At 39.2% G+C, this 16,873-nt stretch overlaps 1 protein-coding gene across 1 annotated transcript; it reads right to left on the bottom strand.

The window, feature by feature from the left end:
* Positions 1-2,525: 2,525 nt before the first annotated feature.
* LOC117826261 (zinc finger protein 778-like) lies at positions 2,526-12,155 on the bottom strand. Its single transcript, XM_034702197.1, has 5 exons — positions 11,671-12,155; positions 7,092-7,191; positions 6,913-6,988; positions 6,565-6,823; positions 2,526-4,550 (listed from the first exon to the last, which is right to left on the bottom strand). The coding sequence occupies exons 1-5, from the start codon at positions 11,974-11,976 to the stop codon at positions 3,195-3,197; spliced, it is 2,097 nt and encodes a 698-aa protein (XP_034558088.1). The 5' UTR covers positions 11,977-12,155; the 3' UTR covers positions 2,526-3,194.
* Positions 12,156-16,873: the final 4,718 nt, after the last annotated feature.

Below are 16,873 nucleotides of genomic sequence, written 5' to 3'. Positions count from 1 at the left end.
CCTTTCTCTTAAGCTCATGTTATTATCCTTTTCTGTTTTATTATTTTACTGATGTTCCTGTCTCTCTGACCTGCACTGTGAGGTAAAATGAACAGAAATACAAAAGATCTACATGGTCGAGTGGATATGTGATGCAAAATAACAACTACCCCCATGCTGATGGTTGCCAGCTCATGTCAAAGCAGTTATTTTCTCTATGGTGCACTATTCATTTCAAGTCTCAGAGGAACAATCTACTCTTCTTTTAATAGAGAGCCGCTTTGAATATTTAACTTCCAACCTAAAAAGACCTGCTTCAAATAATCAGAGGCACAGAGGGAGAATTAAACCTTGCAGAAAGAGAGCATCAAAGAGACAACAGAGAGGGGAAATATTATGTATACAGCCATGACCTACAAAAAACAAGTAAATAAAACAGATGTGAGAAAATAGCTACGATGTTGACTATGGGTCATCAGTAAATGACAATGTACATCAATTTTACAAGCAACAACAGCTGGCTCTGTCACAAGGGCCTTAACTCCGAATTAATACCTACATACTCACCAAGGGGGGCTTTATGATACCTGCAAGACCAGGAGGTCACTTAAAGAGCCTTACGCATGGAGCAGCAGTGATAGTGCACTTCAAGCCTGCTTGCATTAGTAGAAAACACTAGTTCCATGTGAGGGCAAATATCAGAAGACAAGAGAAACACCACTAAAGATGCATTCAACAGGGCAGCTGAGGTTTTGAAAATACATATTTGAAACAAAAACAAACACAAAACAATAGAAGAATATTTGTGTTTTGTCATGGCTCAGCCTCACATGCCTTGTAAAATTGGTCAATATTTGTGTCACAAGTACGACATCTAGTGGTAATCCTGTAATTTGCAGGACTTAATCAATTTGCTGATAATGAACTTTTCAATCTCAAAAGTTACAAAAATCCTAAATATCTAATCATCTGAGAAATCTTCATTGGCAGGATGATAAGTCCTTGACGATATGAGCATAAGTGTAGTATGATAGAGGTGAAATTTACCTGTCCAAATTAAGACACCAAAAAGATCTCTTGTTTTTGGCTTGTTCTGCTGACTTTAAAAAAACTCCATTGTTTAGGTCGACCATTTAAGGCTTTAGTTCACTCCAACTTAGCTTTCAATAAAGTAAATTACAAAACTGGTGAAATGCAACAGATGATGGAACAAATGGATTCTTCTTTGTCTTTCTTTGAAACAGTTGGTGCAAATTCAGAATAAACTGAGTATATAGCTCAGTCAAACCAAAACACTTTAGATTCATTTCTGTTTCCCAAATAACCCTTCCTGTTTACAATTCGCTGAGCAGCGAATTTGGCTTGGCTTTGCCAGCAACAGGCTGCCTCTTTCCCAGAGAGTTAACGCAAAGAAGTTCCCACAAAACTAAAGATGGGCCTTGAAACAGGCTCAAGCACTGGACACACACACGCACACACACACACGCACACACACACACACACACACATTGAGAAGGAAGAGTAATATGAAGGCAGGGGGATTCATTCAGGGTTTTAATTTAAAGTGAGAACTCAGATACACCTGAAGGATTCAAAGTAGAAGAGAACCTTGACCTCAGCAAGATATTAAACCCACAAATGTTCCTTCTGAGTATCTGGAGTTGGCCAGTGTGATTAAATAAATGTGTAGAAATGTGATTAAAGATTCATAGGTATTGAGCTGCACCTTGAAAAGTTGTCCGATATTTAATTTCTTCTCTGGTGCGGTGGTCAGGAACTAATGTAAGGAGTTGCAAAGGAAGGACTCGCACACAGAGAACAAAAAGACTGCAGTCGAAGTCAATGAGAATTTATGCGTTTTGTTCTGTGAGTCCTACCTTTAAAACTCCTCTTGAAATGTGACTAAGCATGTGATTTTCTCTAAAACACTATATATCCTTTTTGACAAGATAAGGTGACACACTAATAATACCATTTAGACACGTTCCTTTTTAATTTATTCCTAGAAATCTGGATTCTTTAGAGACTCACACATAGTTTTCTTTGTTAGCCTGTCATCTGGAGAATATAATACCAGTGCATGGGTTACCATTATTGTTGAGGAAGTGTAACCCAGAGGACTAAATGTGATCTAATACTGATCATGGAAGTACATTTTGAGGGTTATATCACACTTCGGTTTTTCTTTTGTTCAAATGTTGCTGTCAAAAAATTTGGCAGCAGATTGTCTTTGTAACCTGGACCTTTGATACAGAGATGAGAAACAAATGTATTACTACTGGAGTGTAAGAGAACCACAAGCAATTCCTCTTCACTGCGATGAGTCACAAAATACATCTCAAACTAGTTTGAAGCTTCAGCAAGCTGATTTTTGTAGCATTAGAAAACTAAAATCAATTTCAGAAAGAAGGAAATGGGATTAATAAACCAGAACTATCAGAACAGTTCTTTGTAATGTCCTAATGTAACAATGTTCTCGCTCTATTGCTGCATTGATAATCAATAGAGATCAGGCCTCAAAAATACTCACACACAGGGAATTACAATAGTTTGATTAGGTTTTAATGCATTTTGTAAAAGATCATTACAGAGCAAATGGGTAAAATTTGTGCGATTGATTTTTAAAACCAAACATGTAACAGTTATTAATCTGATCAATAGCTGATGTACATTATTCAACAGCCTGATAGTAATTGAGAAAAGACAAATTGATTATGCTTCAGTGCTCTGACTGAATTACAGAATACAAGTGTTATTGTGTTTCGCCTTGGGAGCTATTTTTATCCTCTATGTCGTGACCCAAATTTTCCATTGTCACTAACACTTCCTTTACCCAACACTCCCATTCACCTTCTCACACCCAATAATCAATAATGAATGCTTGATTTTTTTTTTTCTAAACAATTCTTCTGACTTATTGAGTCACCCTCTCTGACTACCATAATATTGATTTTAAACAAACACTGAAAGGAGCTCATCAGCTCTGGATAATCCACTTTTCCCACTTTAGTCCTTTGATCCAAACAACAGTTAGCAGCAAATGAGTGATCAAAATCAGAGCAATTTAGAAAGATGCTTGCCTGCATGGATGTTTTGTTTCTAAGGTAAAAAACGTTAATACAATCAAGGAATACAGATCAGTCCCTATTGTCTTTCAGTGTTAATGTCTTCTTTTAACTATAGTGGCGCACACCAAATAAATTCATCATCATCATTCAGACCTCTAGATTCTTCTTCGCTCTGCCTCTTAACTTGCCTGAGCTCCTTCCACTGCTCTGGCTGCTGTTCTTCCTTTTCTTTGTTTCTTTGTCTGGATCAAAATCAATGTCGCTGTCATTTTTCTGTCCTCTTGATCCCCCTTTGCTCTTCTTCAACGTCCCCCCTCCTGTCTCTTCTACCTCTTCTGCTGTGTCAAAGGATGCATCACTGTCTGTTTGCTCATTCTCACTTTCCTCGTCACTGGAAACAGTTTTCTTTGACTTCTGTACCTTTGGTTTTGTAGTTTTATTGTTTGAGCCGTTTTTACCCCCAGACAGTACATCGTCACCTGCTGCATTTCTCTTCGGCCGTCCTCTTGGTCTACCTGTGCGTCTCTTTTTACTTTTCTTTTGCTCAGCCTCCTCTGTACTTTGTTCTTCTTCATCACTGTCAAACTCATAGTCTGAGTCTTCCTTATTCCCATTGCCTTTAGCAACACCAGAGTCACATTCCAATTTTTGCCTCTTACCCTTGTTTCGATCAAGCCCAACATTCTCCGTGTGGTACCGCTGGACATGACTCTTCAAGCTCACATTGTGATTGAAGCATTTGTCACAATGCTGACACTGAAAAGGCCTCTCCCCTGTGTGCATGCGCATGTGAGATTTCAAGTTGCTTGACTGGTTAAAGCTACGTTGGCACACTGAACACTTGTATGGTTTTAATCCTGTGTGCACAACTGAGTGCCTCCGAAGATGATGCAAATCACTAAATTCAATCCCACAAACTCCACATTTGACCCCGTCTGGGGTTCTGTGGCGCGACAGGTGTACGTTGCGTTCTTTAATGCTGGAAAACATCTTGGGACAGTCAGGACATTTGTAGGGACTTGGACTATCTTGATGAGTCTGCTCATGTTTTAGTTTGTCCACCCTTGTTTTGAAAGTAACATAGCAGTATTTGCATGGATGTTCGTAGGTCTCATCGTGGATTCTGCTGTGAATTTTCAGAGAGATCTCAGTAACACATCTTTTGCCACAAATGCTACAGGAGAAGGGTTTGACTTTGTACTCGCATGTGTGAGGCTTCAGAGTATAAAAACTTCCACAGTCTGTGCAGAGCTCACTAATTTTGAGGCCACTTTGGGAATCAAAATCTTCTTCCTCTTCGCCTTCCCCTTCACTTTCGTCTTCAGACTCCTTTGTGAGCTCTTCAGCCAGCAAAATTTCCTCAGTTAGATTCCATTCCCCATCTGAACTCGCTCCACCTTTGTCATCTTCTTCTCCTTCTTCTGAAGGATCGCTTTCTTCATCACTTAATGAAATAATTTCAGAGGAAAATCTGCTGCTAGGGTCGTCTTCTGCTGCTGTTTCCTGGGAAGAATATAGAGACAAAGTAAAAACCTGGCAGAGGACAAACCTCTCCTGACTATCCGGCATGGAATATTTTAACTAGAATTTGTCGTATCATTAAAGACTGTACATTATGAGGTATTCATGAGCAATGAAAACATAAGTTATACAGCCAAAAGTATACTAAAAAATAGTGCTGAGAGTAAATATATTGAATGGATGACTGATATGTTAATGAAATGTCTTTAATTAATTAATTAATTTAGCCAAAAGGCTAGTTTACATCCGTAGTCCCTTTCCAGGTATTAAAAAGGCTCCCTAAAAAGATCAAGATTAAACAAGATAAAATAGGGTAAAATAAGATCAAAATAAGAAGGTGGGGGAGAAACCAAAACACAAACAAACAAACAAACAAACCAAAAGGAGAAGAAAAGAAAAGTACAAATAGCACCATACAATTAAAAATGACTAAAAGCTACATAAGGACATAATATGACAGTTTTTGAGAAAGTGTCCATGGACATAAAATACATGGAGCAAGACAATCAGGAAGCAACAATAAGGAAATGTTAAAGAAGACACATGCAGAAACAAAAGGACAACATTTAACAGTGCTGTACATATTTGCATCAGGCAGTGACTATCAATCATTAAACTAGCTGCATGCATTCAACATTTTCACAGTGCAGGTTTTCAGTCACATACTCAGACGCACATCTCAAGACAGTGTTTAAGTGCTCATCATTTTAAAACATTACACTCTGTGACACCATATTTCTGGGCTACCTTGACAGTAGGCAATGATTAAGCTGGGTTAACTTGCTACAGATGTAATCTATCTAACTGCAGGGATACTGACTCACAGCTGTATAGTTCATAGTTCTGTATAGTTCATAGTTCTGTATTATTGTGTAGCTAAGCCTTTCTCTGTGGTTCTGTGCTTGAGTTTGGTTCTGGTTCTGTTTGCTTAAATTTAGTTCTGGTTCTAACCTTAACCCTAACCCTAACTCTAATCACAACCCTAACCCTAATCACAACCCTAACCCTAACCCTAACCACAACCCTAACCCTAACCCTAATTACAACCCTAACCCTAACCCTAATCCTAACCCTAACCCTAATCACAACCCTAACCCTAACCCTAACCACAACCCTAACCCTAATTACAACCCTAATCCTAACCCTAACCTTAATTAAAACCCTAACCCTTACCCTAATCATAACCTTAATCATAACCCTAACCCCAATCACTGATCATAATCATAACCCTAACCATAACCCTAATCACAACCCTAACCCTAATCACAACCCTAACCCTAACCCTAATCCTAACCCTAACCACAACCAACCCTAACCCTAACCCTAATCACAACCCTTACCCTAATCATAACCCCAACCCTAATCACAACCCTAATCACAACCCTAACCCTAATCATAACCCTAACCCTAATCATAACCCTAACCCTAATCACAACCCTAATCATAACCCCAACCCTAATCACAACCCTAATCACAACCCTTACCCTAATCATAACCCCAACCCTAATCACAACCCTAATCACAACCCTAACCCTAATCACAACCCTAACCCTAATCATAACCCTAACCCTAATCACAACCCTAATCACAACCCTAACCCTAATCATAACCCTAACCCTAATCACAACCCTAATCACAACCCTAACCCTAATCATAACCCTAACCCTAATCCCAACCCTAATCACAACCCTAACCCTAACCCTAACCCTAACCCTAATCCTAACCCTAACCCTAATCACAACCCTAACCCTAACCCTAACCCTAACCCTAACCCTAATCCTAACCCTAACCCTAATCACAACCCTAACCCTAATCACAACCCTAACCCTAATCATAACCCTAACCCTAATTACAACCCTAACCCTAATCCCAACTGAGGGAATGTGAGAAATACTTCCACTGTCTTTCTGGAGCTCCTTTAGTTTCTGAGGTCCTCATAAGTCACAAAAAGTGGAAGGATTTATTGCAGCATGCTTAACTATTCCAGTCGTCCTACCTGTTGGGTCTCTGAAGTAACACCTGTGCCTCGTTTCAGGTGTTTTTCTACAGCTGCAGGGATGTTGGCATTGACCTGACTTTTCCACTGGTATCTGTAGTCACACTGAGGGCACTGTTGATTCAGTATGATGAGCATCCCGCAGGTGATCTTCTCAGCAAGAAGTTTCACGTCACATGTCGGGCACTTGTGGCGGAACAACTGGAGGAGGCAGTTTTCATTCACAACATACTTCCCTTTCATCAGTATATGTCCATCCCTAAAGCACAGTTAAAATTCAAGATTTACAAAAAACATACATTTTATTTGAAGAAATTACTAAATTGTTTGAAAATTTAAATTACTCACTTTTCTTTTTTTAAGTCGGATCCAAGGGAAATGGCATTTGAAACATCAGATGAGTCAGACACTGAAAAAAGACTTTCTTGGGATGCAAAAAAAAAAAAAGTTTAGTTTTCCAAAGTAAGGAGTTAAATAAAAAAACAAATGACCTCTTCGTTCTTACTGTAAGACATAAAGTTTTGTACCTGTTAAAGTATGAATTGATTTTCCAGAGAGGGAAGTTGTACTATAATAGATCAGAAGGTCATCACACTGACAAGCAGCATCTTTGGATTCGACAGGCTCCTGCACAGATTACAAAATAAAACAGGGTTCCCACTCTTTTCCAGAGATCATTTTCCAGGACATTTCCAGGACATTTTCATTGATGATCAAGCTGGTATGACCATCTAAATTTAGTTCCTAAATAGTCTAATATGTTCCTCTCAGTGGAAGTCTACATTGAAAGACATGTAGTCTATGGCTATCAATAAAACCATCTCTTACATACTTAAAAATGATGGCAAATTGATAATAGAATAATGCAACCACAGATGTACAGCACTTCACTTTATTAGTGCAACCAAGTAACAATGATGGGCAACATCTCAGCTTTCTCTTTTCTCAAACAACTCAACTCAACTGTTTGCTTGAGTTTGGTTCTGGTTCTGTTTGCGTGAGTTGGTTCTGGTTCCGTTTTATTGAGTTTGGTTCTGGTTCTGATTCTGTATTCCTGAGTTTGGTTGTGGATCTGTTTGCCTAAGTTCGGTTCTGGTTCGGTTCTGGTTCGGTACTGGTTCAGTTCTGGTACGGTTCTGGTTCAGTTCTGATTCTGTTCTGGTTCGGTTCTGGTATGGTTCTGGTTCGGTTCCGGTTCGGTTGTGGTTCGGTTCGGATCTGAGTCGGATCTGGTTTGGTTTTGGTTCGGTTCTGGTTCGGTTCTAGTTCGGTTCTGGTACGGTTCTGGTTCGGTTCTGGTATGGTTCTGGTTCTGCTCTGGTTCGGTTCTGGTTTGGTTCTGGTTGGGTTTGCTTGAGTTTGGTTCTGGTTCTGTTTGCTTGAGTTTGGTTCTGGTTCTGTTTGCTTGAGTTTGGTTCTGGTTCTTACCTTAACCCTAACCCTAACCCTAACCCTAATCACAACCCTAACCCTAACCCTAACCCTAATGACAACCCTAACCCTAACCACAACCCTAACCCTAATTACAACCCTAACCCTAACCACAACCCTAACCACAACCCTAACCCTAATCACAACCCTAACCCTAATCACAACCCTAACCCTAATAACAACCCTAACCCTAATCACAACCCTAATTACAACCCTAACCCTGATCACAACCCTAACCCTGATCCTAACCCTAATCACAACCCTAACCCTAATCACAACCCTAACCCCAATTACAACCCTAACCCTAATTACAACCCTAACCCTGATCCTAACCCTTATCACAACCCTAACCCTAATAACAACCCTAACCCTAATCACAACCCTAATTACAACCCTAACCCTGATCACAACCCTAACCCTGATCCTAACCCTAATCACAACCCTAACCCTAATCACAACCCTAACCCCAATTACAACCCTAACCCTAATCACAACCCTAACCCTGATCCTAACCCTAACCCCAATTACAACCCTAACCCTAATCCTAACCCTAATCACAACCCTAACCCTAATCACAACCCTAACCCTAATCCTAACCCTAACCCTAATCACAACCCTAACCCTAACCCTAACCCTAATCACAACCCTAACCCTAATCACAACCCTAACCCTATCACAACCCTAACCCTAATCAAAACCCTAACCCTAACCCTAACCCTATCACAACCCTAACCCTAATCAAAACCCTAACCCTAACCCTAACCCTAATCACAACCCTAACCCTTATCACAACCCTAACCCTAATCATAACCCTAGGTTTAGGGTGAGAATGATTTTGTAACAGAATAAATGCACACAATTAGGCAATTATAAGGCTTCTCATAAAAACACCGTACGTAAAAGGGTTTTCAACACAAGTCATTAGTTTTTGCAAAATTAAGGTAAAATACACGGCTACAAAAGATCCTAAACTAAGAGCCGTTCGGGAGTCGAAAGAGCTGGCTCTTCTTTGGGGGCCGAGTCAAAAAAGCCGGCTCTCTGAAAAGAGCCAACTTCCCATCACTAAAGCACATGCTTACTACCATTTGCACTCTTAGTTTCCCTTGGAACTATTTGTATTGTAAAATGTATCAATGTAAATACTTCAGACCTGTACCATAGTGATAAACAGATAACACTTCAATTTGAATCAAGTAAATACCACTTGTATACTTTAAAACAGAGGGTCATTTCATTCCTTGTGGACTCAACATGACAGCATTTATACTTTTCAAGTAATTGATCTTAAACGCTTTCAGAAAATTAACAGTAGCAAGACTCACATATCCCTTCGAGCCACCAAATGGTATCATAACAATGGTGTATGCTGTTTTGTAATGACACAGCACAATTTTATGATTAACTAGAAATGTATTCAAATTATTTCATGGACCTCCCATGCTATGGTTCGCAGACCCCCAGGGGTCTCAGGACCCCACTTTGAGAACAACTGAGCTAGAGTACGGTAATTAAGCCAAATGTACCATAAAACATAAACAATATACCCCCGTTTTCTGTGAATGCATGATTATGAAGTGAAGGAGAAAAGATGTGAAAAAAGTTGCGCAGTGTCGCTGTCTTTTCCAGCACTGCGTGCACTCAACTTTCAATGAACGGGGATGTGTTTTGTTAATAGGGTCAGGTCAAACGCAGCCATGTTGGAATCATTTTCCAGGACTATATGTGATTTTCCAGGACATTTTACTTTTTCTCCCATTTTCCAGGTGTTTTCCAGTACTGGAAAACTGGTCAACTGTTTTCCAGGTTTTCCAGGTTTTCCAGGACGTGTGGGAACCCTGTAAAAGCTTGAAGTTACACAAAAACTGACATTTTCATTCAGAGCATCTCTCAGTACCTTGATGTTGTGTTTCTCCTAATGTGAAAATGAACGATGGGTCTGATGTGTCCCTACGTGCAATTGCAAAGTTAATGTCCTCAAATATGTGTGGTAAGCTTATTCAGTTTCATAGGGAGGAATTCAATTACATGTCAAATGCTCACTGTACTCCACAGAATGTGACCACAAGCTAAAGTCAGTGTACCGTTGGGCACCTGTCGTATTGAATGGTCTGCATTGAAACCAAACAAGACATAATATCATATGAATGTTGAAATGTTTGAGCAGGATTTACTTCCTATAGGTTGTATTTAGTGAATAGGATTCTTTATTAAAAGGGATGTTGATCGTGTCAACACTGTGATTATGACCTTACCTGTACCTTTGTTTAAATTAAATACATGAAATAAATGTATTGGGTTATAAAGTATTGCAAACACTTAACACCTGTTTATTTGAGAGATATATGTTTTTACCTACATTATGTTCATTCATTTACTTAATTTTTATTTATCTACTCAGTTTTATTGATATTTTTAGCCTTAGTATATATTTCTCAACTCTTATCAATACCCCCTATTTATTTTAACTATTTTTATTCTTAATTTTGATGCTTTCATTTATTTTAATTACACATATTTTATTTTTGGTGTGCATTAGTCTCTATTTTATTTGATGTTATTATTATTATTTGTATTATTATTATCATCTTCCCCTAATATTTCTAATATGATATAGATTATATATCCTTGTTTACATGTTTAGGTTGTTCACATGATGTTGCATCACCTCAGCGGGCAGATGCAAGGACATAGGATATAGAATCTATATCCTTGCATCTGCCCGCTGAGGTGAATTTCTTGTTGGATAACTGCAGAAGCACAATACAGCAATGTCTTTTCAAGTCCGGATGCTTATAATAATGTGATGATTCTGGGCTAAAATCAGTAGTATCTCCTTACTGCTGAGTCCAAGTAAGAAGCACAATTTGATAAGGCTGTCAAGTGGGTCCATGATGCAGTGAAATGGGCAAAGGGCAGCTTGCTAAATGTATGACTTTATAAACTCGAAAATTTCGAGTTTGATTCCTAACAGATTCACGTCTTTAAAAACTCGAAATTTTTAAGTTATTTCTCGAAAATGTACAACTTTATAATCTCGGAAATTTTGAGTTTTCTCTCGTACATTTTATTTTATTTATTTCTCTGGTGGCCCTAATCCTCTTCAGTACAGGGGCGTGTCCAGAACTTTTTGACCGGGTTGGCCCAACTGAGGCTCTCACGTAGGCAGGGGTTGCCAGTGCATTTACAAATAAGTAACATTTACCCTTTCTGTCTTCACAACCTACTTTCATTAAAGTATTAAACAGTTGTTATATTCCTTTTGACTTAAAAAAAAACATGACAAAGTGGCATACATCCTCTAAGCTTAATTATTTAAGGACTTACAATGTATTTATTTTTTATTCACATTTGAGGGCACTAATAAAGAAGTCTACTGTCAGCCTTTTAACTCTCTCTGACAAGGCAAACAGCCAATCACAGTTTAGGATTTTGGGGTGGCCAATTGGATTTTAAGGGGTGCCAGTGCCACCCTTGGCCACCCCTCTGCTTCCATACAAATGGGCACTATAACTTGAGTAACTAGTTATTTACAAATATTTATAGACCCTGAATGCAGCATGGGAAAATAAAATTGTGTGCTTATAAGCCGAAGTTATTTTTGTTTTTTTTTAGACATGATGGATCACCCAGGGATGTGTTGATCTTTATTGACATGCCATGCCATGCCAGACTCACCACGCACTGTAGACTCTGCACAGGCTGGTCTGGCTCAGGCTCGTCTGGCTCAGTCTTGATATTCAGAGATGGGACTGCGCTACATTTCAGCTGGACCGTGCCAGTCGCTGGAGTCGGATTCACAAAACAGTCTTTGGTAAAATGTTCCCCACAAATTGTGATATCAGTCCAGTGTGCCTCTTTGAGCTGTTGTCCATTCACTTCAAAGAGGAATTGGACCCATTCCAGTCTCCTCTCGGGATCCTCTGGTATCTTAAACCGTTCCGCACTGCGACGCCCCGAATCGCATCCAACGACAGAGCACATCCTGGTCTCTGCTTAGTCCCTTTAGCCGTGTATGTGGTCTCTGTGAAGTCGTTTACACGTTCAGTTCATGAGAAGAGCTTGTTGTAAATTTATTTGCAGGTCAAACAGTAGGAAGATAGCAGCCATGTTGACTAGTGTCTGTGGTGGTCATATGGTGGGAGGGGCTCGACCAACTTGGGTTGGCGTGATGTGGGTTCAGTCGTGTCCCGGTTTGAGTGAAAATGTTTGAAGTGAGTCTTTTAGAATGAATTCACGCAACTGACTCTTAATTTACAAAGCAATACTGTTACCGAGGTGTGGGGACCATAGCTTTCGATATTAAAGTACTTTAAATAAGACCAACAAGAGGGTGGAAATGTTTAATCATGGTTTAATTGATAGTCTTCCTTTAAATCAGGGTACAGTTATATTAAAAACAAAATATTAGCTTAGGAGACACAGACACTCAGATTATTATTTTTGGAATGTAGTTAGCTGACCAAAAATGAGTACATTTTTTATTAAGAGATGGGGTTTATGACTTATCAAATTATTAAAAAGTAGAATAATAGGTTTTGTTTCAGCCAGTGGTGGTTCTGGGGAGGGGCCAACAGGGGCCAGTACCCCTGTAAAACTGAACCTGGACCCCCCTGTTTGATCTAGTACACAGTAGTATATATGTCTAATATATAGGGATGCACTGATTTTTTTGCCAGTTTGTTCTCAGCCGGTCCTCGCCCTTCTCAGTCTCTTTTGTCAGGGTTGAATGTGTCCCTCTGACAACACCCTTGGCCCCAGCCTGCCCCCCCTAATCTAAATGCTTTAAAAAAACAGAAACTCATTGAGAAAAAAAAGACTTAAGAAGACAAATCCTGAACTGAAGAAGTTATAAAATCAGTCAGATGTTTCATCAAATAATCCCAGCAGGTCGCAGCAGATGGCTGTCCATCATGGTTCGGGTTCTGCTCGAGGTTTCTGCCTGTTGAAAGGAAGTTGTTCCTTGCAACTGTTGCCCAAGTGCTTGCTTGTGGTGGATTCAATTGGGTCTTTCTTAATGATAGAAACGAGTACAGGTTAGACCTGCTCTTCATGTAAGCTTGACTGAGATCACTTTTACTATGGGATGTTTGATCTTATTCTGCATGAAGTAGTTCAGGAGAAGTCAAAGACTCTCAGGAACAAGTTATGATCTCTTATGAAGATCACTCAGGACCACAAACCCTTCAAAGAATCAAATCCTCAAACATAGAGAAATCCTCCACCTAAGAGAAAACACCAACACAGAAATATGAGCTGATTTATTTCACCTTCATTAGATTGACCTTTTCCACAGTGAGGGCTAAAGTATGTTATGCTACAAATATCAACAGTGTTATTTCACATAAAGATAACAAGATATAATATAAGATAATATATATAAATATATAAAGTCAAAACAGAGTGGAGGACATTAAAGATGTAGTTTGATACCAAACTCAAAGTCATGTGCTAAAGCTAACTGGTAACATATATGAGAAAAACAATGTGGTCTCAGAGCTTTTAAGGAGAATCCTCACATGTGACAACTGACTGATGAGTCTGCTCACACCCTGACTGTCTTTATATGTTATCTCTGTGCAGCTTCCTTACTAGAAATGACTGACAATCTGCCCAAAGACGGCTTAAATTCATTATATATTCAAAGTATAACTGCCCTCCTGCCTATAATGTGGAGGTAACTACGGGTCAACACCTAAAAACCATGAGTGGTCATGTTGTCTTGTCGCGAGATCTAATGTTTATTAAATATACCGGTGCTGTGCCACGTGCGTAAAATGCGCACAGCATTTCCATCCTTTGAATTAAAGCTGCAGAGTCAATCATCCTACTGCTTTGTGGATACTACAATACAATAAATAAGATCAAATCTGCCACAGTATTTAAGGCCTACAGCAGCTTCAATTAGTTAATATATGGAACGTAAAGACGCACGTGTGTACATCACGCACAAGGAGGATTCCATGGTTGCTATGGTATCCAGGTGGATCATTTTAATCACATTTTAATTTAAACAAAAACAAAGTCTGAAGCAGCCACGGAAAGTATTTTCACGACTTTCACTCGACGATTTCTGCAAATTTCACGCTTCAACTGAGATCTTCTTTCGTCCTGGCGAGACGTATAGACCCCCACAGACTGACTGAAGAGAGAGTTCAAACTTCTGTCATGGAAAACGTAAGATCTGTGCACTAGATATATTTCTCAATAGAAGGCCCCAAAAAGTCACTTTACACCTCATATGTTATTAAATATGTCTTTATATTGGTAAATAATATAAGTTTGTGCTGGAAAGAATTTCATCCCGAAATGTGATCATATAGACGATCTCAGGTGTTCACTGTAATGATGCGCAGTCTGACCTGCACTGTACAGTCTATATTAAAGATGACCTCAAAACTAGAAGGTAACACTGAGCCTGAAACTGACTGTTCATGGTGAAAGCTCCTCACTCCACAAGAAGACTTGCTGATATAATATGTGAGACGTTTACTTACCTTAAAATGACTGAACAAGTGTAGTCATATGGGTGGACATGGATAAACTTAAAGCTCCTGTGAGGAACTTTCTGTTTGTGTTGACTTTGGTGCCCCCCTGTGGACTAAGTGATCTTGCTTATTTTATCCTGTACATGTGTATATTATATTATCTCCTCCTGCTTTCAACTAACAGTCAACTATTTCACGCATTAAGAATAATTTACTTCAGAAAAAGGGTTTTTCTTGCCCAGCTGTCAATCACCCCATCTGACACCTACCCTCTCACAGCGATTTCAGGCTTTAAAATAACAAAACAGAAATTATCAATGCCTTTTCTAACAATCTTGTTTGCTTTTCTAGGTCATAAAGAGGCATCACTGTTAATTTCAGTCTGTTTCATGACCACTCAAAAACTCCTCACAGAAGCTTTAACTTGAGCGCTGACTTTCAGCTGGAATGCAGCACAGACGGGACACCAGCAGGGGGAGCTGTTTAGCTGTTACACTTAATGAACTATCTGTCTACAAAAACAGCTGTTTTATTTTTCGCCTTGATGAGTCTCATAGTGGGCCGAACATGATATCCTTTAAGCCCTGAAACCTGCGGCAAACACACCGAGCAGACAGGTTTCCTAATCACCTGACACACAGTGTGTAATTTTAACAGCAAAAGAACAGATAGATTATAATAATGAAGAGGTAAAGTTGATTATTCTGGACCCCCCAGTTCCAGCATGAACAGTTTGCTTGCTGGACAGTGTTGTATGCAGGGGTGTAGTGCTAGCGTTAGAATTGAAGGAGCGCACCTATGACGCACCCACATGTATGGTAAGCACATGCACAATATGAGGCTCCTCTCGAAAGTAGCGGATCTACCGCTTCTACATATACGTAAACTTTAGTGTTGATTGGATCTTGAAGTGCTCTAAAAAGTCTATGAAATTAAACCATGTCTTTGCAATTTTTCACTTTGCAAAGTCATGCCGCGGGCCAGATTGGAACCTCTGGCGGTCCGGTTTTGGCCCGCGGGCCGTGTGTTTGACACCCCTGCTTTAAACAGACTTTTTCCTCGCAACACTTATCAAAGGTGTCAGTCCAACTAAATGTTCTAAACTCATTGCCCCACTTTACCCAAACGGTATTTTCCCCTTTAATTAATTATGGGTTTATTTGTCTAGGTTTCAGACATCCATCTTTTGAATTTAAAACCTCAACCATGGTTCATTGGAGGTTAGATTATCACAGCATCATCTCAACATCTCAAAGCAAAATAATCTCTGGACATTCCCACTGTACCAGAATGAGGACAGAATTATTGATAGGGGGACTACTGCTACTTTCTAAGGTATATGGCTAAGCTGATGCTGGTGATTATTTGAAATCCTATTGCAATTTTCTTTAGTTTAATCGAGAAGATAAGCATTTTTTATAATAGACATTTTGACATCTTATATTAAGTGTTATTTTTTTGTCCCACAAAAACTATAAATATTAGAATTGAATAAAAATGTACAGATCGTAAACAGTCGACAGTCCTTACACAACAGTATGAACTGTAGTATGACTCATAGGACAACAGGTACTTCCTTTAAATTTACATCGTCATCAATTTCCCGTTTCATCAACAGCATCACTCTCCTCATCATAAACAGGAGGAAGATGTAGCAGGTTCCCACTCTTTTCCAGAGATCATTTTCAAGGACATTTTCAGTGATGATCAAGCTGGTATGACAGTCTAAATTTAGTTCCTAAATAGTCTCATATGCTCCTCTAAGTAGAAGTCTATACTGAAAGACGTGCAGTCTATGGCTACCCATGAAATCATCTCTTACATGCTTAAAAATGATGGCAAATTGATTATAGAATAATGCAACCACAGATGTAAAGCACTTTATTAGTGCAACCAAGTAACAATGATGGCCAACTCTCATCTCAGCTTTCTCTTTTCTCAAAAAATATAAAATGAGCTAAGTAAAAAACAAAAGAGCCAGCAAAGGAATCTGGAAGCTGCCTTGGTGAAATAAATAAATAATGATAATAATAATCAGAGGATCAGAGCATAAATGACCTAAATAGAACTGAATGACAAAAATGGCCACAAATGTTGAATGGGAATGTGTTTTTTTAACCTTGTCAGGTCGCACGCAGTCATGTTGGAATAATTTTCCAGGACAATCTGTGATTTTCAAGGACATTTTACTTTTTCTCCCATTTTCCAGGTGTTTTCAAGGACTGGAAAACTGGTCAAATGTTTTCCAGGTTTTCCAGGACGCGTGGGAACCCTGTGTAGATTTACCTTTCCCCTGAGCTGCATGTGATGCGTTGATTGGTCACTGATCATAAATGTGCCTGTGTGTGAATAATTAAGTATGGGACAACCATTAACAAAGACAACACAAAGGC

This window comes from Notolabrus celidotus, chromosome 15, assembly GCF_009762535.1.
Source record: "Notolabrus celidotus isolate fNotCel1 chromosome 15, fNotCel1.pri, whole genome shotgun sequence".
NCBI lineage: Eukaryota > Metazoa > Chordata > Actinopteri > Labriformes > Labridae > Notolabrus > Notolabrus celidotus.
The sequence above is the reverse complement of the archived record's forward strand: the minus strand, read 5'-3'. Positions and strand labels throughout refer to the sequence as shown.